The 22,600-nt window shown below is 45.5% G+C and overlaps 1 protein-coding gene across 3 annotated transcripts in view; it reads left to right on the forward strand.

Annotated features, from left to right (window-relative positions):
- The window catches only part of SH3KBP1 (SH3-domain kinase binding protein 1), a 269,084-nt gene that overhangs the window by 220,894 nt on the left and 25,590 nt on the right, over window positions 1-22,600 (forward strand). For all 3 annotated transcript variants that reach the window (XM_008575775.1, XM_008575774.1, XM_008575776.1), the window contains one exon: window positions 13,234-13,319. In XM_008575775.1, coding sequence (XP_008573997.1) covers window positions 13,234-13,319 — 86 coding nt within the window. The remainder of the gene's footprint in view (window positions 1-13,233; window positions 13,320-22,600) is intronic.

Raw genomic sequence — 22,600 nt, forward strand, 5'->3', positions numbered from 1 at the left:
GAACCCTCGGCGGGAGCGCTACCGCGCTTCCCAAGCGGCGCACTATAGCAGTGCGCCACCGGGCCGGCCCGATACTAGCATCTTTGAGAAAAAGAAATACAGAAGTTTAGGTAGAGCATAGTATTTTTTAGGTACATCCACTTAACAAAAATGCATTGAGGGACTACTGTGTGCAAAGCACCTTTCTGGGTCTTAGTAATGGTGGGGCTCAGGTGTTCCAGTTCAGTTTTCAGGAATTGTATCTAGGAAATCAGAATGACACCAGTGAGCGTCTGTGTCCAGTCTGAGGAAGTGGAAACATACATTAAGTACCCTACAGAGATTGCTATCTTCCTCCCATGATAGGAGTGTCCTTATCATGTCTAGAAAGTAAGTTAATATAATTTTAACAGGAAAAAAGACTTTAAAAAATTGAATAGCAGGGTTGATTTAAAAATGTGATGATGATAGGAGATTCCCTTAGGCCATAAGGGCCTCCTTTGTTTTAAAGTCTGTGCCTGGGGGATGCTGTGGTTATTATTTCATAGTGTGCAAAGGTAGAGTCTGCTCACCCTGTGTAGCCACCACATTACTAAGGTGGTTGTGGTGCAGAAAACATTCTATCTGCCCCTGTTATTACACTTGAGAAAATGGAGGCTTAAAAGTATAATGCCTACTCACTTTTTTGATATTTCAACATAAATATATTACAAACTGCCTACACCTAAATCTTTTTGTATGGGTGTGTATACAAGTATGTGATGTCATATGTTTCATAATGTGTGTTATCGATTTAATAGAAATGGGTCCAGAAAGCTCCGTGAGAAGGGGTCCTGAGACTTGGGAGAAGGGACCAAAAGAAAAAAGAGAAAACTCCAAGGAAATTCTGGAGAGGAGCAGGTTGCTTTCAGCTCTAGTAATTGCATGCAGTGGGAGGCAGCAAGCCAGAAACCTGCAGGGCAGAGCAGGTGTGTGCCCTGAAAAGAAAATAAACCCGATAGGGGAAAAGGTAGGAGCAGGCTGGCTGGACTAAAACAGGTTTGTTAATTCTCCCAAACTCAGACACACCAAGGCGTAATGGTTTTTCTTCCTAAAGAATGGGGAAGTTGGAGCAGGACCTTTGCTCCGAGTTGGGAGGGAGCTTTGCGCAGTTGTCTGCTGCAGTTCATGCTCTCCAAGTGGAGGGGCAGGTGACTGGCAGAGTGGGGGATGGACAGGAAGGGCATGTGTGTGGGGGGGGGCCTCAAGGATAGGCAGGGGCTCTGAGATGAAGGGGAAGGAAGCACAACCAGAAGGTGGAAGGAGGAAGTGAGGCAAGCAAGGGTGGGTGGGAGCAGGAGTGGGAGAAGGTAATGGCCAGGAGGAAGTATAGGAGATGGTCAGAAGAAGGAAGTTAATGCTTACAATCATAGAGGTGGAGTGGTTCTGAAGATGAATGTATCCCCTGTGGGTGGGTCTACCAGTGTGGGCGACAAGATGAATGAAGGAAGGTCATAAGGGCTGAAGGGATCAGGGGAAGGAGGAGCTGGCATTGGGGATGGATTGCCCACCAGGCCGTCGTAGGCTCAGGGAGATGGCAAGAGTTGGAGTAGGAGAGGGCAATGTTCTACAAGCCAGCGTCCTTCCAGATGGATGTGGGTGTGTTCTGGTGGTTGATGACAGTCAGTGATAAGAAGGATTCAGCTGTGTGGTAGCAGGTGGTGTGATCCTCAAAGGAAGAGGGGGCTCTTGAAGATGGGTGAGAGATGTGACCTTGATGTTGCAATGGTGGGACTGCAGATGAAACCTACAGGCTCCATCCTGTGTCGGGCAGAGCAGAATTGACAGACTTCACTTTGGCTGGTGGCTAAGAGTATTGGGGTGGAAGCAGGCCATTCAGTGAGGAGCTTCTGGATGTGGGGGAGTTGGTTACTCAAACACCCCAGAGGGTGCTGTCCATTGACTTCAGATGTGGCAACTTGTGTGGGAGGAGTAATCTCAGAAGATAGGCAGGGCAGTTGGTGGTGGATAGTAAGTAGGATGTGGGCAGAGTAAGTAGGCAGGAGGCCCAGTGACTTCCCAGACCTGTGCCACTTGGAGATGACCTATTGCTTTAAATGTTAAACACACCACGCACCTGTCCCGTGAAGGGCTGAAGGCTCTATCCAGCAAACTGGAGCTCAGCATGGGGGGCGTGCAGTGTTGTTGCATGGAGCCCTGGATTTCAGAGAAAGTGGGAGATGAGTGATTGATGAGCTCTAAGGCATTTTAGCTTGAGGCAAAGATTAAGTAAACATTGATATGCCAAACATCAACTAAGCACTTAGGGAAGGGCAGATGTCTCTCGAGACCAATTTCCCAGTGTGGAAGTTAATTTTTTCTTCAGATTTACCAAAGCAACCTGGCTGCATTTTGAAAAAGGCTTCTTTGCTCTTACAAGGTATTAACTAGTCAATCAATGAATCAGAACTGAAGAGACAGCTAACCCATGGGTGCACTCAGATGTTCCCTAACTGGGCAGGTAAAATGTATACCTGGATGCTTATGCCATCGTTTTGAGTTTGGATTGCCCAAGTGTTCTAAATTCCTTTTCAAAGATTCCTAGAAATGCCTTGTGTGATTTTTGAGTGTTTCCCTTCTTTTCTACAAGTCAGGATGAAGACATGTCTTTGGAAAATCGGGAGAGAGGTCTTGGCTGGAAATTACAGAGGTGGGCGACATTGGCTCGTAGATGGTAGTTACAAGCATGACATGGATAAAGCACTCCAGGAGATTATGGAGAAGAGGGGGAGAGATAGAGACAACTGCAGGGACAATCGCTATTTATAGGGTGGAGGAAGGACTAGAAGCCCCCAGAAAGGGTAGGAGGAGCGTGATGTCATGAAAGCTGGAACGAGGGAGTGTGGATTAGCTCATCAGTGGTTCTCATGCTCAGGCATGCAGCAGAATCACCTGTGGGGTGGTTCAAGCACTGATTGCTGCTCCTTCAAGTTTCTAATTCGGTTAGGTCTGGGTTAAGACCCAAGAATTTGCATCTGTCACAAGCTGCTAGTGGTCAAGGGACCACATTGTGAGAACTGCTGTCACAGAGCTAGGGAGGCATAGGCTTTGGTCATTAGGTGGCCCTTGATGATCCCAGTCCAGCTGTTTCTGTGGAATAATGGGGGTAGGTGACAGATTTGGGGTGAATTGAAGAGAGAATGGACAGGTGGCCAAGCATGTGTAGGCTTAACTTGTGAAAAATTGGCTATGGAAAATGGGTGCTGGATATGGATTCAGTGATGAGAGAAGATACCTCTCATCTCTCATCTGACCCAGGAGCTGTCGGCCCACATAGATGATGGCAGATGGAGATGGGCAGATGGCAGAGAAACCACCTGAATTACCCTGCCTTCTTTCTTTCTCCAACTTTCGATTTATCGCCCCTTGTAATGCAAAACCACGACATGTCGTCACACACCTCTGTGGTCCCAGTCCAGTCACACACCCAAGGTCAGCATTACCTGCTGCCCTCATTTCATTTTTGTGTGTAGTCTTCTCTTTCTTTCTCTCCACCCACATGTACAGTGAATTTATCTGCTGCAGCAAGAACCAGCAGTAGTGACGGAGGTAAGCCCCCAGCCCAGAGTGAGCCACATTGATGTTCCTGCTGCCGCTGGCAGGAATGAGGCAGTGGAACTCGTGCAAGCACTAATTGGTTTCTATAATGCTTTTTCCACGGGCTATTTCTTTGGATATTCTGCCTCCATTTGGTGCCCTGCAAACTTTTCTCAGAGTTGCTCAATGGGGAGTTCTTCCTCCTGTACACACTGCTCAAGAGTTGGGCTCAGCATCTCTAAAGCCCCTTGTGCCTCTCTGAGATGCCAAGCTGTGGGTTTGCAGGTGAGGTCTGCGTATGTCCTCATCCTTTTGCCTTGGGAGGCTTGCTTCCAGATATATTGCAGAGTCTGCACAAAGAGCAGAAATTTGGAGAGGAATTGCGTGAGCAGTGTCCCATCACCTTCCAGCATGTCTTCACCATCTATAAATAGCCAAGCTTGTTTGTGCTCATCCAGGCAAGGACATGCTATGCAAGAGGAAAGCTGCCAGGAAAACTGCTCTGGTTCCTGCTTCTCACGCCCCTGGCCTTGCTTGGCTTGTCCCACATTTAAATGGGACCACTTTTGTAGTCCAAAAGTGCCTGTGATTCCTGGGACATTTTTGGCCACCAGGTGGGTGTGCAGGGATTCCACAGGTATCAGCAGGGCTTTTGGATCCATGTTTCTGGGAAAGGGGAGGGAGGTTCCTCCTGCCCTCCATCTGATGAGCAAAGGAAACTGGGGTTACTGGTGCTTCCATTTTGCCCTTCCTTGATGGAAGAATCCAGCCTCCCTGGGCAGTAACATCTGTCCCGGAGCAGAATGCTTCCAAAGGACTGGTTTTGCATCTGCCACCTTCACAGATGAGTGGAGCCCTCTTGTGGTTGTTGATTTGAGAGGAAAAAAGCGATCTCTCAGAGCATACACATAACACGTGCGGGTAGATGCTCACTTTTATTATTGCAATCCCACACATGGTGGGAAAAGATTGGCCTGGGTGTCAGGAACCTTCCATCGGGCTCCAGCTCTGCCACCAATCAGCTGCATGGCCTGGGGCACATCACTCCCGCCCTCTGGGTGCAAGACCCTTGTCTATAGTAAAATGGGGGCAAGAGCTGGATAATCTCTACCCAGCTTGAATAGTCAGAGCTTAAGTCTGAAATGTTCGGAGCAGGCAGCCAGGAGAGCAGGGAGGAGCACTCACTGGTGTTGGCCTTGCATCCTCGGGCACATGGACTGGCCTGGGACCACAGAGGTGAACAAGGAGATGTTCTGGTTTTGCATTACAAGGGGTGATAAATCAGGTTGCAGAGGTGGAGAAAGAAAGAAGACAGGGCAACTTGGGTGGTTTCTCTGTGATCTGCACATTTGACATCTGCCGTCATCCACATGAGTCGATGACCCCTGGGTAGGATGGAAGGTGGTAAAAGAGAAAGGATGCCCAGGGCGTGCCTCAGTTTCCCTGAGCAACAGGGCTGTCCTATTTCTTTTCCTTTCCTTTTCTTCCCACCTTTTTTTTCCTCTGTAAAATTTTTAGGCAGTTAAAGCCCAAACATTTGCATTGTGGTAGCACATCCTTGGGGTGGGGGGTTGGGGGGGAGTGACACCCTGCTGAAAGGAGTCCTCATATAGACTTGGAATCTTTTGTTCAGTAGGAGTCGGGGGATTCGCTCTTTCTCCCTTCATCCCCACTCACCTCCAGAAGGTTCGTGCGTTCTTTTTGGTGGGTTTTTGTTGCCGCTGTTAGTGCTGCTGCTGATTTACTTACGTGTTTGCTTGCCTGCCTTGGCTTCCTATGCACTTCAACACCTTTTCCATGCCACATGTCTTGGCTTAACTGTCCCAACTTGGGCTAAATCTGGCCATGCCACTGTCTGGGTTCATGTTCTCAAGGGACGGACACAGTGCATCTTCCACATTCCCGTCTGTGCACTTAGACCTGACACCTAAGTCTGGGCTCTAAGTGGGAAGAGCAGGTCCCTCTGGGTGGGTCAGGTGTGTGATTTTTGTTTATTAGTAGTACTTTTTAACTCAGGGAGCAAAGGCAATTTACCCAGCTGGCGGTGAGCCGGAGTGACACAGGCTGCCTGGCATCCTCGATGACTCACTGGCCCCCAGGTCAGATCCCCAGCCTGGAACACTAGGAGGCTGAGTAAAGCAGCTTTGAGAAGTGGTCAAGAGCTTGGGCTCTGGAGTTAGACTTAGTAGGCTCAAATCTAGACCTTGTCACTTTACTACTTTTATGTCCTTTTATCAGCAAGGGACTTCATCTCACTGAGCCTCAGTTTCCTTATCTGTATAATGAAAATAAGGGTATCACAGGTGGGGTTCTCTGAGAAGCAGATTCTGAGCCAGCATTTAGTGTGAAGATATGTTTTTAGAGTTCGATACCCATGGCAGGAAGAAAGCAGGATTGGGCAGAGGGAGAAGTCAAGTTATGATACTGACTCAGAAAGCCTCGGCCAAATCCACAAGGAGCTTTGGCTCTGAAATGACCCATCTGAGTTGGCCTGTGTTGGGCTGAAATAGCTGAGACTTTTATACTGTGGGGTGTGGGCCGCCCTGGAGAAGGGAATGTGTTGGCTGAGGAGTCTCTCTTCAGCTGAGATGGTCCCTGGAGGGATTCATAGCTGGGGGATGCCTGCTGACAGCACTGCCAGCAGCAGGGGTGATGAGCCCGCCACTGAAAGGGGCTGGGGGCATAGTAGGTACCTCAAGGGGTGGCTGGGAGGATTGAATACTTAATGCATGAGAGGTGCATCTTCCAGTGCCTGGCACGTGGTAGGCATTTTAGTCAATGGTCGCTGCTGTTATAACTTCTTGTAGGTTCTACTTATACCTGCTGGGGTCCTCGGGCTGGTTGGTCTCTTCTCTGTGATTTAGGTTCCCAGTCCAGTAAAGCAAGGAGACTCCTAGTTGCTAGTTGTTTATCCACGTCACATGTTTTAAGTGTCCATAACTAAACCTACTAAGAAAAATACAAGAAAATAGCATGATTTTGATTTAAAAATCATAAAGGAATAAGGGCAGCTTTATTTTGATGTCTTTGGATACATGGTGATATTGCCTACCTTCTCCTGTGTTCTCCTTTTATTTAACAGCTGTGGGTATAGGAACTCACCAAACAAAAAACACTTGTAATAAATTGTTACAAAAGGATGGGCTTTTTCCTTTTTCTTTGAGTTCAGTAACATCATTTTTGCCAAAATGGTACTCTTGTGTTGGGCAGACTGGAGGGGAACAGGGACCATCGAGGGCTGCGTCCTCATTGGGTGTCAGCTGCTCCAGACACGTGCTTTGCAGAATCTCAGAAACTCTGGTATTTTTCAGAACTGAAATTCGTTAGCATTGTTGTAAGAGTCTATAAATATAGTGAAAGGCATTTACAAATAGACATTGTAAAATGCTTACACACCCACAGTCTGAACACTGTCAAAACACCAGCTGCAGCTTCCCTACTTGGAAAGATTGGAACCTTTTTTAAACTACACCTACTGTGTTTTCAAAATAGGCTTGCTTTGACCCTGTATAGAAGACCATTTCAACTTAAGCCTGTGTCTGGCTCTTGGCATGAGGGATCAGGGCTCAGTCAGAGAGATGGGAGGGATCCCAGTCTCCTTCCTGTCAATATGTGACTGGTGCCTTAGAATCTGGGGAGGAGTCACTCAGGGATGGTTAGTTCCTATTTCTTCAGGGTGGTCCCTCATGGTTCAGGGTACTGGACCATCTGTTCAGAGCCTACAGGCAAATCCCAGACACATGAAACATTCCCCTGAGTAAGGAGCCCTTCCCTGGCAAGGGTTCACCCCAGATCACACCAAATGCCACTTGAGAGGCAGCCACCTTGGCCAGCTTGGAGCATAATAGTTTTTTCCTTTTATCCAGTGCATTAGAATAGTGCTCCCCCAATTGCGGATAGAGCCTCTAGTAGCTACTAGCAATTTGCACTTTTGTTTATCATTTGCATGTTATCTTTTATAATTTTAACAGTTGTAAAGACAAAATGCTCTTGTAGTAACAGTTTTCCGCTGATAGCCATTGCCATGGAATGTTTTTAGTTTCTTAGGATTTCTCAGACAGGGATGTTGTATTAGTCTGCTCAAGCTACCACAACAAAATGCCACAGGCTGGGTGGTTTGAAGAACAGAAATTTATTTCCTCACAGTTGTGGAGGCTGGAAGTCCAAGATCAAGGTGTCAGCAGGGTTGGTTTCTTCTGAGGCCTTTCTCCTTGGCTTGCAGACGGCCACCTTCTCACCATGTCTTTACGTGTTCTTTCCTCTGTATGTGTGTACCCGTGCTATCTCTGTGTGTGTCCAAACTTCCTCATACAAGGACGGATGGGGTTAGGACCCACCCTAATGGCCTCATTTTAACTTAATCACCTCCTTAATGGCTCTATCTCTAAATACAGTCACATTCTGAGGTACTGGGGCTTAAGGCTTCAACATATGAATTTGGGGTGGAGGGTGGGAGGAAGACACATTTCAGCCCGTAACAAACATAAACTTGGGGATATTCAAAAATTTCTTTCTCGTTTAAAAAGTGCTGACACATTACTCAAGTGTGAGAAATGCTTTCAGAATGAAGGTGCTATTGTCTGAGCGTTTATGCCCCCCACCCCCATTTATATGTTTAAATTCTCATCCCCAAGATGATGGGTTAGGAAGTAAGGCCTGTAGGAGGTGATCAGGTCATGGGGGCAGAGCCCTCATGAATGGGATTAGTGCCCTCATAAAAGAGACCCCTTACCCTTCCACCACGTGAAGACACCATCTCTGAGAAGGTGCCACCTGTGAACCAGGAAATGGGCCTTCATCAGACACCAAATCTGTCAGCACCTTGACCTTGGACTTCCCAGCCTCCAGAATGAGAAATAAATTTCTATTGTTTATAAGCCACCCAGTCTATGGTAGTTTGTTATAGCAGCCTGAACAGATGGACTAAGATAGGAAGTTAGAAATAGGACCAAGAATATAACTTATCCACAGGTTATTTTCTGAGATGTACAAGGCCCAGACAAATCACAATGTTTGCTTACTCATTTAGTTAAAACATTTTGGCCTACTTACATGTATAAAGCATTGTACTAAAAGGGGAAAAAAATGACAAAATCCCATTCAGAAGAGTAAGTGGAGAAGGTCACTCACTAGGTACACACATGAGTGTGAGATGCTGTGGTGAGGGTCGGGGTAGAGGTGTGTGCTGCACGAATCGAGAGGAAGAGAGGTGGGCCCTGAATGCTAAAGGGGAGTCACACTTGCACAACTAGAGCTGGAAGAGGTGGCATCACAAACATTGACAGAGACATGAAGATTTGGAGGCAAAGGAGATGATGAAATGTCCTGGAATTTGCCTACAAATCACAGGACCACCCTACACCCCAGCCCCACCCTCATCTCCAATATTTCTCTAATGTTGAAATTATGGAATGAGAGCTCTAGAAGTACCCTCAGAGGTGATCGTGTTCAAGCTAGCCCACCTGTTGTTTTGTTGATGAAGCACCCAAGTTCCAGAGAGGTTAAGTAACCTGGCCAACGTCACACAGCTGGTGAACTGCAGGCTTAGATGTAGCACACCTGGCCTGGGCTTCTAAGACTAGGATTCATAACTCCATACGCCTCTGACTTGTTCCCAGGTGAGATGATCACATGGGGCACCTGTGGTCGGGCAATTCTTAAAGGAAAGTTTGCGGGGCAAGGGCCAGGCAATCTCATCTTTTATTTAATGATACTGTTGGGGAGAAAGGAAAGAGAATGGGAGCTGCCTAAATTGTATGAGTCTCTAGTCACTGTTATTAAATGTAAACTTTCAAAGGAAGGAAAAATTCATCTATAGTCTCATCCCGGGGACAACTACTATTAACATTTTGGGCTATTTCTTTCCCGTCTTTTTCTTATACATGATTTGGTTTGTTTTTTGCCAATTTTACATGGGTGTGATCGTACTGAACATCATACAACTTTGTCTTAGGGAGAAAAATTGCATTTATTGTACAAATACATAATACATTCCCATTTCAGAAAATTTGGCCAATGTTTATAAATTCCACAGATGTTCTTTGAGCCCCTACCATGTACCAGGAGCTGAGCTGGGTGGTGGAACTCACCCATCGGACTACCCAGGACTAACCACTGTAAATATGCTTCTAGTCTTTAAAAAAAATCCCTCTTCCTAATATGTCAGGAGGGCATGTATGCGCACTGCTGTGTGTGTCGTTTTTAACCTGCCTTTGTCCCTTAATATTGTAACATAAGTTATTCTTGTTAGAATAACCATTCATAAACATCACTTTAATGGCTATCTAAAAGTCCATCAAATATTATAGTTCATTCAAGTGTTCCCCTATTTATGAAAGATTCCAGTTCTTTTCAGTTTCTCTTTGTATAACACTGTGATAAGCACATTGTTGCACAAAACCCATTTGGGTATTTCAGAGTCTTTCTTTAACATAGACTCCCAGAACTGGGTCAAAACGTGACTATTTTAAATGCTATTCATATATACCCTGTTCTTTAAAATTACTTAATTTTACCATGCACCATTCCATGAAAGATTTAAGGTAATTTTCAAAAACCACGCATTATGCTAAGTTAAGTAAGCCAGGCAAAGAGAGAGAAATACCGTATGATCCCACTTATATGTGGAGTCTAAAAAAGTTGAACTAATAGAAACAGAGTAAAATGGTGGTTACCAGAGGGTGGTGGGGGGCAGAGGGTGGATGGGGAGAGGGGAGACATTGGTGAAAGGGTACAAAGTTTCAGTTAGATGGGAGGAGTAAGTTCCAGTGATCTATTGCACAGCAGGGTGACTATAGTTAATAAAAATGTATTTTTCACGACAGCCAAAAGAGGGTTTTAAATCTTCTCACCATAAAGAAATGATAAATATTTGAGGTGATGGATATGCTAATTAGCCTGATTCAATCTTCCATAGTGTATACATATGTCAGAACACATTGTAGCCCATAAATACATATAATTAGTATCTTTCAATTAAAATAAAATAATTAAAAAATTTAAAAATCCACATCCAAAAGAAAAAAAAAAACAAAAATACATATAAAAGAATAAAATAATTGGGTGACAATAAAGGGAATCTAAGGGTAGAAAGTAATAAAGCTCAGTATAGGATGAACACACTAATGCACAAGAGAGTCCTTTCTAGTCCATCAAGACAGGCTCACATTTGACTGGAAGCTTCCAGCGGTCAAATAAAAGAGAAAAACAGCAGCTCCAAGATCGACAGTTACCAGAATACACAAATAAACCACATGTTCGGAAGCAGCCGAGTTGTTCTGAGATACTGGTGGTTAACTCATGAGCGGAACTCCTGCCACCAACAGCCCCTCATTTACTCCCCAGCCGCGCACCAGGGCGTCGCCCCCTCTAACCATGTTCCCTCTTAACTCGGGGGCCGGGGGGAGCCTAGTGGAGTTAACTGGACTCACCACCTGAGTGGCCTCTCTCCCCAGGCAAGACATGTTTGCATAAGTTTTGGTTCTTGGTGTGTTCCAGAAAGGACAAGACCATCTGGCTGAATGATTTGAGTTCAGTCTGTTAGTTTGGCGGATGACAGCGCCTTCAGGCTCTGTGGATATCAAATAGTGATATTTAAGAGCCCTCATGAACATATTCTTTTCTATCTGGGAAAAGGAAGGCTTTTAAAAATGAAAATACTTTCCTATGAATAATACTGCTTTTCTAAAACATTTCATTCAGAAGGTTGCCTTCAAATTAGTGGAATCTGGGGCCCTGATGATAAAATGTTTTGAGATAAACTGCTTCCTGTTGGCTCGGGATGTGAAGGGCCTGAGCTTTGGTAGCCAGGGGATGGAGAGGGAGTCTGCTGGGGAAACCTGGCCTGCCCGCCCCCGCCCCCCCAGCCTTAGAAAGTTGGGGAAGGAAAGTGAGGCAGGAAGTAAAGGCCCTTCTGTGAAGTCCAGCTACAGTGGTTCATACTCTACCTACCCAGCTCTGAAAGGCCCAGCAAGTCCCAGAACGCACACTCACAGGACAGTCTTCATGCTCTACTTTCTCTCAGTGGAGGCCAAGCCCTGGTCCCTGCGGTTGTCACCTCTCCTCTGGTTGAGGGCACTTGAGTCAGTGTCATTCATTTGGGAACTGAGGGGGCCTCACCTCCTTCTGTTGGTCCTACTCTACCATCACAGGGATGTGCATGTCGTGCTGAATGCTCCTGCCATCGCCCCTTCTGGAGTGAGAAACCCAGGAGTCCACCTGTCAGCTCCCTGGCTCATAGTGCCCCCATACCACCCTCCCTGAGCTCCAGGTTCATAGGTCTCCTGCTGCAGCTTCCCTACACCCACATCACCTCCAGCACAAGGCGACCCCCACAGTGCTTGGCCCGGCAGTGTCTGGCCTTTGCCACCTTCACCAGCTTTTCTCCCCTGGCTTCTGTTTGGGGACATCAGGCTTTAGTCTTGGGACCCCTAGCCACACTGGCACTCTCACCCACACTTGGGTCCTGGCTTAATCATGCCTTTTACAGGAGAGATATGTCCTCTCTCCTTTGTCTTCCAAAGCCCGACTGTAACAGCATCTCCCCTGTGTGCCCCCCACCCTCCACTATATGGGTCCCCTGCACTTGCCCAGTCCTTGCTTCCCATAGGACTGTGTCTCCTGTATCTTACATAGCCTGTGCCATATGGATCTGTCTGTCTGTCTCTCCCATTTAGACCATGAGCCCTTCAGAGTAGATACCTCCTGGCTTGGCCCCCTCAGTACCCCCAGCACAATAGGGATTTGACAAGTGCTTGTTGAGTAAGTCTTACCCATTGTGTAGTTCAACTTCAGGCCATGGTGACCTTTCAGGAGCTGTGAGACGGGCTATTTCTGTTGATTTGCCAGGAACAACTCCTCGACTTCTCCCTCTCATCTTATGGGCAAAGGATCTTTTCCAATTTTACTGCTGTCATAGCTTTTGGATAATCTTGTTTGGGACTCATCACCCCAAAAGGGCCCAAAGAGCTGCCCTTTTTGGAGGAATTTGGAGGAACCATCTGCTCACGCATGAGGAGTCTGTATTTCTCTCATTATCTTGGAGGCCTGTTCCCACCCCAAAGAGCTGCTCCTAGCTCAGATACAGAGGGAAGCCATTTGTGTCCTGATGGGCACAGGGGCACCCACCCAGGAGCCATCTAATTTTACAGGCCTGTGCCCCGGTGCCAGCTTTCATGCTGCCAGATCTCAACTCGACACCTTGTGCCTGTCAACAGCCTGGCCGATGCCTCAGCCCCAGGCCAGAAAACCTTTTTCTCAAGGGTAAAAGTAACTGACCTTTGACAATCAGCATTGGCTAAATTCCTTGTTCCTTAAAAGGGAAGCTCCCAGTTTGCCAGTGCTTATTTGGCCATGGGGCGGGAGCAGGCCCTTCGTCGCACCCTGCGTACCCAGCAGGAGGGTTTGTGGCTGGAGGTAAGTTGGCAAACGGTTGTTATTAAAATAGCCACCTTTGAAAATGTGTGCTGGAGAGGGCTTATCCAGTCTGTCAGCCACTTTGCACAACAGTCCATGTGGCTGGACAGCTCATTGGCTCCTACTGGCTCCCTCACAGGTGACAATGCCACCCACCCACCTAACGCACAGCACACTCCTTAACGTGTGTACAGCAAGAACACTGACAGAATGACAAGGACACATACCAATTATTAAATGTCTGAACTTGTATTTTTAATGCAGGGGTGACGGTCCAAAGATTGACTTGGCGGGTGGTACTCTCTCCGGCATCCTGGACAAGGATCTCTCAGACCGCAGCAATGACATCGGTGAGTAAGGACAGCGCTGTCACTTCTTTTTGCAGAGTTAGAAAGTAACTACAGAGCCCAGCTTGCCCCTTCAAGTAGCCTGAGGAGAACTAACACAACCATTGAAATGCAAGACTGACAGCCCTGGCTTGGTTTTAGGTGTTGAGTTTTGTTTTGTTTTTTAAAAAAAAAGGGGGGGGGGGCGGGAAATAACAGTGCTTTCCACATTAAAACAGAATGCATGGGATCTCTACCCTCCCTGGCCTTAGGAGAAATTCCTTGCAAAGTCTAATGAAAAGAAACGATGGATAAGCCCTCTTGTAAAAGTAGGTATGAACACTTACGTTCATATTCTCCAGTGATTTATGTATTTCACATTTATGCCGTTCTTTTAAGGAACAGCAGGGTCTGTGGTGGATCTGGCACCAAGTGTTTTAACTTTGAGTTTATTTATTTATTTATTTATTTTTAAAAGATGACCGGTAAGGGGATCTTACCCCTTGACTTGGTGTTGTCACCACCACCCTCAGCCAGTGAGCGAACCGGCCATCCCTATATGGGATCCGAACCCGTGGCCTTGGTGTTATCAGCACCACACTCTCCCGAGTGAGCCACGGGCCGGCCCTTAACTTTGAGTTTAAAATGAGCTTTGGTGTAGCGATTGCCACTTAGTTCAGAACACAAGTGAGTTTTCCCAAGGTCAAGATCCCACTATGTGATAAACAAGAAGGGGGCTAAAGTCTCTCTGGTAAACAAAAGTCAGAGGTCCTTTTGGGAGGGGGAGTTTGTGGGTGAGTGTGAGGCCACATGTGTGCTGGTTGAGACCACTGGCAGTCTGACCTGGATGACAGCTCTTGTAGGAAGTCCAGATTCAGGGACTAAATTTTATTTTTAGCTTTACATCTTTTATTTGTACCTGTCGTGGTCTTAAGTTAGCATTCTCTCATATTCTCCAGGATTTGCCTTTTTAAATTAAACTTCTTATTTTGAGGTCATGGTAGATTCACATGCAGTTGTAAGAAATAGTACAGAGAGATCAGTGTACCCTTTACCCAGTTTCCCCCAATGGTAACATCTTACAGAATTATAACACAAGATCACAACCAGGATATTGACATTGAGACAATCCTCCAATCTTATTCAGATTCCCCTGGTTTTACTAGTGCTTATGTGTGTGTGTGTGTGTGTGTTTGGTTCCGTGCAAGTTTATCACACATGTGGGTTTGTGTATCTACCACCACAGTGAAGATACTGAACATTTCCATCACCACTAGGATCCCCCGTGTTGTTCTTTCATAACCACACCCACCTCCTTCCTGCCCCCCTTGCCTAACCTCTGGCAACCACTATCGGGAATTGATTTGATATGGAAGATACATTTCCAGCATTATCTGCCTTGGCCACTTGATGTGGAAACAAATGTCTGACAGTTTGGCTGGCCTTATGAGAGCACTAGAGCGCCTGACACGAGCGTTCTCCTCTCCTGCTCTTACTCCTCTGTTTGGGTGCTGTTTTCTTCCAAACCTGCTCATAGAGTTGCGTCTTTGCCACTGCCAACCTGCAGTCTCTGGTCTGATCTTGTGAAGGCTTGGGGTTAGGATGTGCCATTGTGACTGTCAATACCAAAAGTATGAATTATATGCTTTTCAGTCTGACAAGCTCGTTTGGAAATATTTGGGGTATGGATGGGGGGAGAGTGGGGCTAGTCTATAGAAGCTTTTGATACAGTGGAAACTAAGTATCAGTTGCATGTGTTTGGAAGCTCAGAAAGATGATGCTCAGGTTTGGTGTTCTCTCACTTGGCCAGGAAGACATTAATCCCAGAAGACTATAATTCTTCAAGTTAACAAGTTAATGTATATATTACTTGCATTGCAAGAAGTGATGATTGGCGGCCCTGTAATCAACCAATAAATACTTGAGTACCTACTGCTCCAGGCAAGGCTGCCTGGATACCTGGTCCTTACACTGAGGCCCTGCCTTCCGGGGGCTTTCGATCTGGGACCCTAAGATTTCAAATGAAAAGTGAGATAACACTGAAGGTCTGTATAAGTGACGACTGAGTGGTAGAAAGTAATGCTGATCAGAAGAAAGGATGCTTCCTGGGGCCCAGGGTGTTGGGACAGGCTCCATGAAGGTGGATGAACTTATCTGTAACTTGAGGTTGGATTTGCTGAGGTGGGCAGGGGAGCACATGGGGAGTGCTGATAACTGGGCATAGAACAGCCTGGCTGCAGTAGAGGCTTTGTGCTGGGAAGGAGAAGGGTTGACTTGGAAATGTAAGTGGGTACCAGACAAAGTTGGAGGGGGCTGGATTTGTATTCTGTAGGAAGTGGGAGCTGTTGATGGTTGACACTGAAATGACATGATCAGGTCTAAAAATCCAGATCATAACCAATGGAGCTTTGTGGGACCAATCACATGAAGGAAAGATGGTGTCAAGGAGTCAGGTCATTTGATAGTTGGGTGAGAGGCAGAGAGAGCCAGAATTAAGCTGCTCACCAAAGGCGTGGGGAAGAAGGTGGATATGGAGGCAGCAGTGCAGGAGAATTATTGCTAGGCCTCAGCAGCAAATTGGATTTGGGAGGAGAGTGAAGGAGAGAATGTTTTGTCTTGCGAGGCTTTAGGGTTGGGTGACTGGGGAACAAATGACATGGGTAAAAATGAGCATGTCAGGAGGAGGAGCTGGTTTGGGGGAAACGTGATGAATGTAGTTAGGCATGTTGACTTTGAGATTTGGCCAAACATCCTAGTGTCAGTGCTGTATATGGAGGCTGAAAGTGGAGGGCCAAGGCTCTGCCAAGAGACTGGCAGGGATTGGAGGTAGAGGTTAGGAGCTTCCTGGTGGTGGTGGTGATGGCAGGAGAGGAGTAGGCAGGACTGGCATCTGCAGATGTGGATTTTTTTTTTTTTTTTTTTTTGCGGCTGAGCAGTGCAGGGATCCAAACAGATGTAGGTTTGAGTGCTGAACCTGCTGCTTCCTGGCTGGGTGGCCTTTCGTAATTTACACAGATGCTCCAAGCTTCAGCTGCCTTATCTATAAAGAACACTAACATCTCTATCAACTTTCTCACCTTGTCTTCCAGAATTATGTCCAAATCACTCGGTGGGCTGCAAAAAGATAGAAATGCTTATTATTAACTTCAGTTGTTTAGAAGTGATCTGGGGTCAGGAAGATAAAGCCCTTACCATGAGAAAAGAGAAAGAAGAACCTAGGGATGAAGACCAAACCCCTGCAAAATCCACATTTAAGAGCAAAGCAGGATCTTGCAACATGACAGAGGACAAGGGAGGAGTGGATTTTAGGCAGAATGCCTTTAGGCCCAAAGGCAGAAATATTCTTTGTAGGTAGATTGGTCAAGGAGAAAAGGACATTGCAGGGGAGGGTGGCTCTCTTCAGGGCTGCTTTCATAGCATTTGTTCATTGCTTTGAATCAGGGAGGAAGTTATTTGTACCAGAATGTTTTGTTAGTGATTCAGACAATCGAAGCTGTCCAAATGTGGATAGCAGTGAATAGCATAATACGGCCCTGAAAGCCATTAGAAACCATCAGGGTTAGCTATAAATAAATCTGTATTTCCTCTTAATAAAGCTATAATTTTAAATTATTATAATATTTAATTAGAGAACATGGCTTTTGCAGATCTTGTGTGGGCAGCTACCAGCATCTGTCAGCCAGCAATAATTTAGAATGAAATCAGTTGGTCCAAAACGAAGTTGTTGATGTCAGTTTGAGATATTGTTTGTATCAAACTACACGGCCATATTTCAAGTAACATAATAGAAAAAAATGGATGCACTCCAACACAGGCCAGCACATGAATAGAAATGAAAATTAAATTGTCCAGTTTTCTCTTGCTGACGGAAGAATCTCTGTTCCGATTGAATGGGAGATTACAGGCCGTGAAGTCAAGTGCCATAACATTTACTTTTATTATACCAGATATTGTAGTTCCCACCGCATGGCAGGATTTATCATTACACTTCAGGTCCTTTCCCACTAAAGCATATAGCAACGGGCCTCCAGATGGGAAGCAGCCTGGGAACAAAGCCACTGAGCTTCATCTAATTGACTTAGAGAAAGCCCTTTCACTCCTCCTCAGTTGCTTGTCTTTTTTGTGAACTGTTATTTTTTTTACATTCTGTTCAAATCTCCTCAAACGTTTTCCACTTCCATCTCTTTACATGCCCCCCCCCACCCCCTTCACTTGAGAAAGGTAAAGATTTCTCCTCTGTCTTTGCAGCCTATGCCACAAAGCGTACTTCATTGCTGTAGTTGATTTGGAGGCCAAGTATTGCTGGCTTTAAAGTCAATGGGCTTGGGACGTGGAAGCAGTTTGGAAGATATGAAGGCTAACTTCAACTTGTCCTCAGGTCTCTCATGGATTCCTGGGGCCTGTGGCTCATTTGGAGCAGGGAATGTAAAATTACTTCCCTATGCCCTAGGAATGCTATTAAGAGCCAACCAATTTGGAGTGCTTAAAAAGTTCTAGAACTGGATTGTGGTGATGATTGCACAACTTTGTAAATTTACTAAAAATTATTAAGGTGTACACTTAAAATGGGTGAATTTTATGGTATATAAATTATACCTCAGTAAAGCTGTTAAAAAGAAAAAAAAAAAGAGCTAATTGCGATTTTCCTAACACTCTCTTTGAGGTCCCAATGTTAAAAAAGATAAACACATCACTGATCTATAAGTACGGCATTAGAAGTACCCCTTTGCCCCACTTTATAAAATAGTTGTGACTTTTTTAGAATAATAACCATTATATTGGTGTTCCTGAGTTGTCAGTAAACCAATCCTTTATGAATAGAATTATGTTTTAGATGGGTTAGAATAGATCTCTGAAAGCTTGTAGGGGGATCATCTTATGCAAATAAGTCCCCTTAGGGTGTTAAATACATATATTGTTTCACACAGTTTTCATAAATTGAGGCCCACTTGGACATTGATTCATAGCTGATTACAGCCTTGGTGATAGAATAATCCCAACGTGTTTAAAAGGCTTAGGAATGTTTTCTAAGCATATTTGGGGATAGAACGTGCCTTTATAGTCTTTGATTCCTCTTTGAGGTACAACTTGCAGATAGTTGCTCCTGAGGAATGAAACTGCGTGTATAATATCCCAGTGTTAGAATCATTCCTCCAGGACAGTGGAAACAGATATTTTCTTTCTTCATCTCCCCTTTCCCATCATCCTGAGGTTTCTAGTGTTGGAATAATAGCAGTAGAAGCCAGCAAGATGAAGGAAAGGAGGAACTAATATTCACTGGATGCCTACTAGATGTTTTGTATGTATTTTTTTCTCATCATCAACAGCCCTGTGAGGGAGGTGTAATGACACATGTCTTTACAGCGAAGGAACAAGGAATAAAGAAAGCCAGGTAAATTGGGCAGGGTTAACTGGCTAATTTGAAGCAGAGTTGGAGTTGAATGAACCCAGGTCTCCCTGAACCATTAGCCTAAATTTTCAGTGCATGAGAACTGTTCTCCCCAGGGGACATTTGGCAATTCCTGGAGGCATTTTTGGTTGTCACATTGTGGGTGTGGGGGCAGGGATGCTACTCGTACCTAGTGGGTAGAGGCCAGGGCTGCTGCTAAACATCCTGCAGTGCACAGCACAACCCCCACAAACATCAAAGAATGATCTAGCCCCAAATGTCAGTAGCACCAAGGCCAAGAAAGCCTGGTGTGTGTCAAGAGTCCAATGGTAAATTGGGAAGAGCTGAATTGAGGACCAGCGTCCCCCTCAAGTGCAGCCTTGTGCTCCCTGGAGTGGCCTAATTTCCTGATAATTTCTATTAAACCTAGTTTGAAAATAATTTCAGAGCTTTTGGAAACCAGCGACTTCATATAGAAAAAAGTCAATATATTTGAAGTAATTAACTTAAACATCGACCCAAGGACATGGCCATGACCTTTGAGAGAGAGAGATCTTTCTCAGGCTTATGGCAGGTTACTTGCCTTAGAAAAAAAAAGATACATTTGAGTCTGCTTTTCACATAGAAAGAGTGTCGTATTTGGATTAGATAGTCTCCAAAGGTTTAATACCATTAAATGAATATTAAATAAAAAGACAACAAAAACATGAAATTTGATCAGTGCTAAATTTTATTTTATTTATTTATTTATTTTTTGTCTTTTTTCGTGACCGGCAACGGATCGCAACCCTCAGTGTCACGCCCGTACCGGACCGGCAACGGGATCACAACCCTCGGTGTTGCCCCCGCTACTCGCTCAGCCAGTGAGCCGCTGGTCTGCACGTGGGATCCGAACCCTCGGTGGGAGCGCCGCTGCGCTTCCCAAGCGGTGCACTGTAGCAGTGCGCCACCGGGCCGGCCCTAAATTTTAAATCCATACTCTGCACAGTAAAGCTATAGAGGACATATATAAAGCAATTTAATAGTGACCATTAACATAAATTTTTGTTACTTGACACCAAATCTCTATAAACAAGTGATTAAATTCTTACCTTATTTTGCGATGTCTAACTTTTACTATAAGAAATCATTTCCAGAGGTTTCTTGGACAGATTTTGAAGGAACACTTAGATCTCCTGGCCTTGGGCTGTTGGTTTTTCTGTCCTCTTTTTTTAAAATATATTTTAAACTTCCCCTTTGGAGCAAGAAAGCCAGTTATTGGTCTTTGCAGCATTTCAGGTCTTTGAGCAATTTCTCAGGTTTAATAGGACAATATATTCTACATTCACCTGCCATAAAAAACCCCATGAGTGACATTTGGAGTGTTCCAGATAGACGACTGGTTGAACGTGTGTGGGACGATGAGCTGCACCTCCCAGCTCTCTTGGGGTTTATTGCTCAGATATGAGAATTTTCATTAGAGAGCCATGGCTGGCTCCTACAGACACCATCTCCTTACCAGAATCTTCACACACAGCCTTTGGGATGAGGGACATGGTTGAGGGTCCCTGTGCCAAGGAATGGCAGATGCAGTTGCTGTCCTGCCACAGTCGAGTCTGCGTATGACAGGGTGCAGTGTGAGAATGTGAACATACGCAGCTCTGGCTCCCATTCAGTGACAAAGTCGTGCTCAAACTTAAATTTGTATCAGGAGTATTTGAGGAGCACTATGCATTCCTCAAGTGTGCTGATGGAGAGCAAAAACAATTGTGCTGAGGGTCAAGTGCTTTATAGGAAGGAAGCAGCATAGGCAGCACTTCCAATTGATGGGTCATTAGCTCGGGCTGTCCTCCGAGCATTTTTGGTTCCCTCCTGGCACTATGGAGACTCAGTTCATTTAGAAGAGCTTCCCTTGAGCCCTCCCCTGGTTCCCGACCTCTCGGGGATCACAGTGTAGGGGTGCTGCTGGGTAAACGAGGTCAGGCTGGCAACCAGCACTCACTTCAAAAATCATCTTCCACTCGTACAGGAGATGGGCCCATGTTGAGACCTCATCCTTTGTGGTCCTTTGAAGGGCCTGATCCTGGATGTAACTGAGCGTTTCTATTTATGGACCTTCACAGTTAGAGATGTGGGTCTTCCCTAGCTCCCAGGTGCTCACCTCTGCCTGGGTGCCCTCTACGGGGCAGTCCGTCGTGGTGGCTGGGTTTGTGCTCAGTTATGGGGGCTTCCGTGAACATCTTTTACCACATCCCATCCCATAAGCGCAGAAGCAATAAGCGTTGAAAGTGCCAGTAGGAAAAGCCTCATGAACACTATGGAAATGCAGGGGGAAGCTAAACAGAGTGGGGAGACAGTGACAAATGGTGCATAACCTCATGGGAGCGACATATTTGGTGGTGTGAGTTTTTCCAAAACACAGAGAGCCAATTAGTGCTTGGCATGAACGTGGCCATTCTGCCCAAGCCCCCTACACCCTTTAGCCTGCAACGAGGAAAATGAGTGACTGGGGAGGGGTGGAGGGTCGTTTGGGCTGTAGGGAACATCAGTTCAGATGGCTCTTGGCTTGGAGAGGGTCACAGTTCCTGGTAGCCATGTGGACTTGGAGCCAGCCCCAGAAGCTCACCTGTGTGCAGAGGTGGCATGTTTTCTTCTTATAATTTGGTCCCCTGCCTCTCTGTGGACAAGGCCCTCGTATTCTTCATCCAGCCCCATGGCTTAAGTGCCTCTACCTTTGCTACAAGCTGAGACCATTTTCAGCCTTGAGAATACAAATCTGGAGGTACACCTAGTGGATTCAAGGTAGACTGTATACAACAAGGAGATAGGAATCTTTGCTAGATCCACAGTGCACTCAACAGAGGCCTCTGAGCTGCAAGTGAATGTGGAAGCAAGATGGGAACAGGTGATGCTGAGCTCTCGGATCGTGCATGGCATTTATTTGGCTTGGTGTGCCCCTTCCCTCCACCCACTGGCTGTGGGCTTCTGGATTGGCAGAGCCCGGTTCTGGCTTCTGCTCTACTTGAGGGATTACAGCCTGCCAGGAAATCATGCTCAGGCACCCCTTTGTCATACTTAAAAGCATTGTGGGCAAACTATACTTTATTAAGTATATTATTTTCTTACTATCACTTTATTAAGTGAATTATCAAAATCATTCTCTGATTGGAGCCACAGACTCCTGTTAAGTCATGGTCTAGAAACCTTGGCCCAGGTTAGCTGCCTGCTAACTTTGATTCATTAAATGAGAAAAGTGATTAGCAGTTGGAGAATGAGGTTGGTGGACCCCATTAAAAGGTAATTGGATCTGGTGGTGACAAGCTTAGGATGAGGTCGAGGTTGACAGGGTGTCCTGATTTAGAGCCGAAAGAAGCCTCTTTACTTATCTTGGCAGTAACCTATAGTGACATTCTCTTCACTTCCCCAGGCCTGAGTCATCTCTCCCTGAGGTTCATACTCTGGAATTTCACAGACTCATTTACAAAAAAAAAAAAAAAAAAAAAAAAAAAAAAAAAAAAAAAAAAAAAAAGGGACTGTTACTAATTTTTATTTTACCAGTTAAGTACATTTTAAAAATAAATGTCATCTCCTATTAGGGTGAAATCTCCAGGTTTAAAAATTGAACAAATTTAGCTTCATGGGAAACTCACAATGTCGACCTTTTTCTCAGTGCTTTATGGACTTGCAATAACTTGGGCATGGATGCATACCAGTTCTTAGGACGGCTTTTGAACACCACAGGCCCAGCTTATGTCTGCAGGTAGAAGGTGGGGACAGAGGAGGAATGTTGGGGGCAAGCGAAAGGCCCCCAGAGAGTCAGGTGTCGACGCACTCACTCAGATGAAAACTCACTGTCCAGAAACGTACAGTTAGCAGAGCGACTTTTTTTTTTTTTTTTTTTTTGCTAAAGATATTTTTAATTTGCAAAAATATACCC

The sequence above is a fragment of the Galeopterus variegatus genome, unplaced genomic scaffold (genome assembly GCF_000696425.1).
Source record: "Galeopterus variegatus unplaced genomic scaffold, G_variegatus-3.0.2 Scaffold1238, whole genome shotgun sequence".
Lineage (NCBI taxonomy): Eukaryota > Metazoa > Chordata > Mammalia > Dermoptera > Cynocephalidae > Galeopterus > Galeopterus variegatus.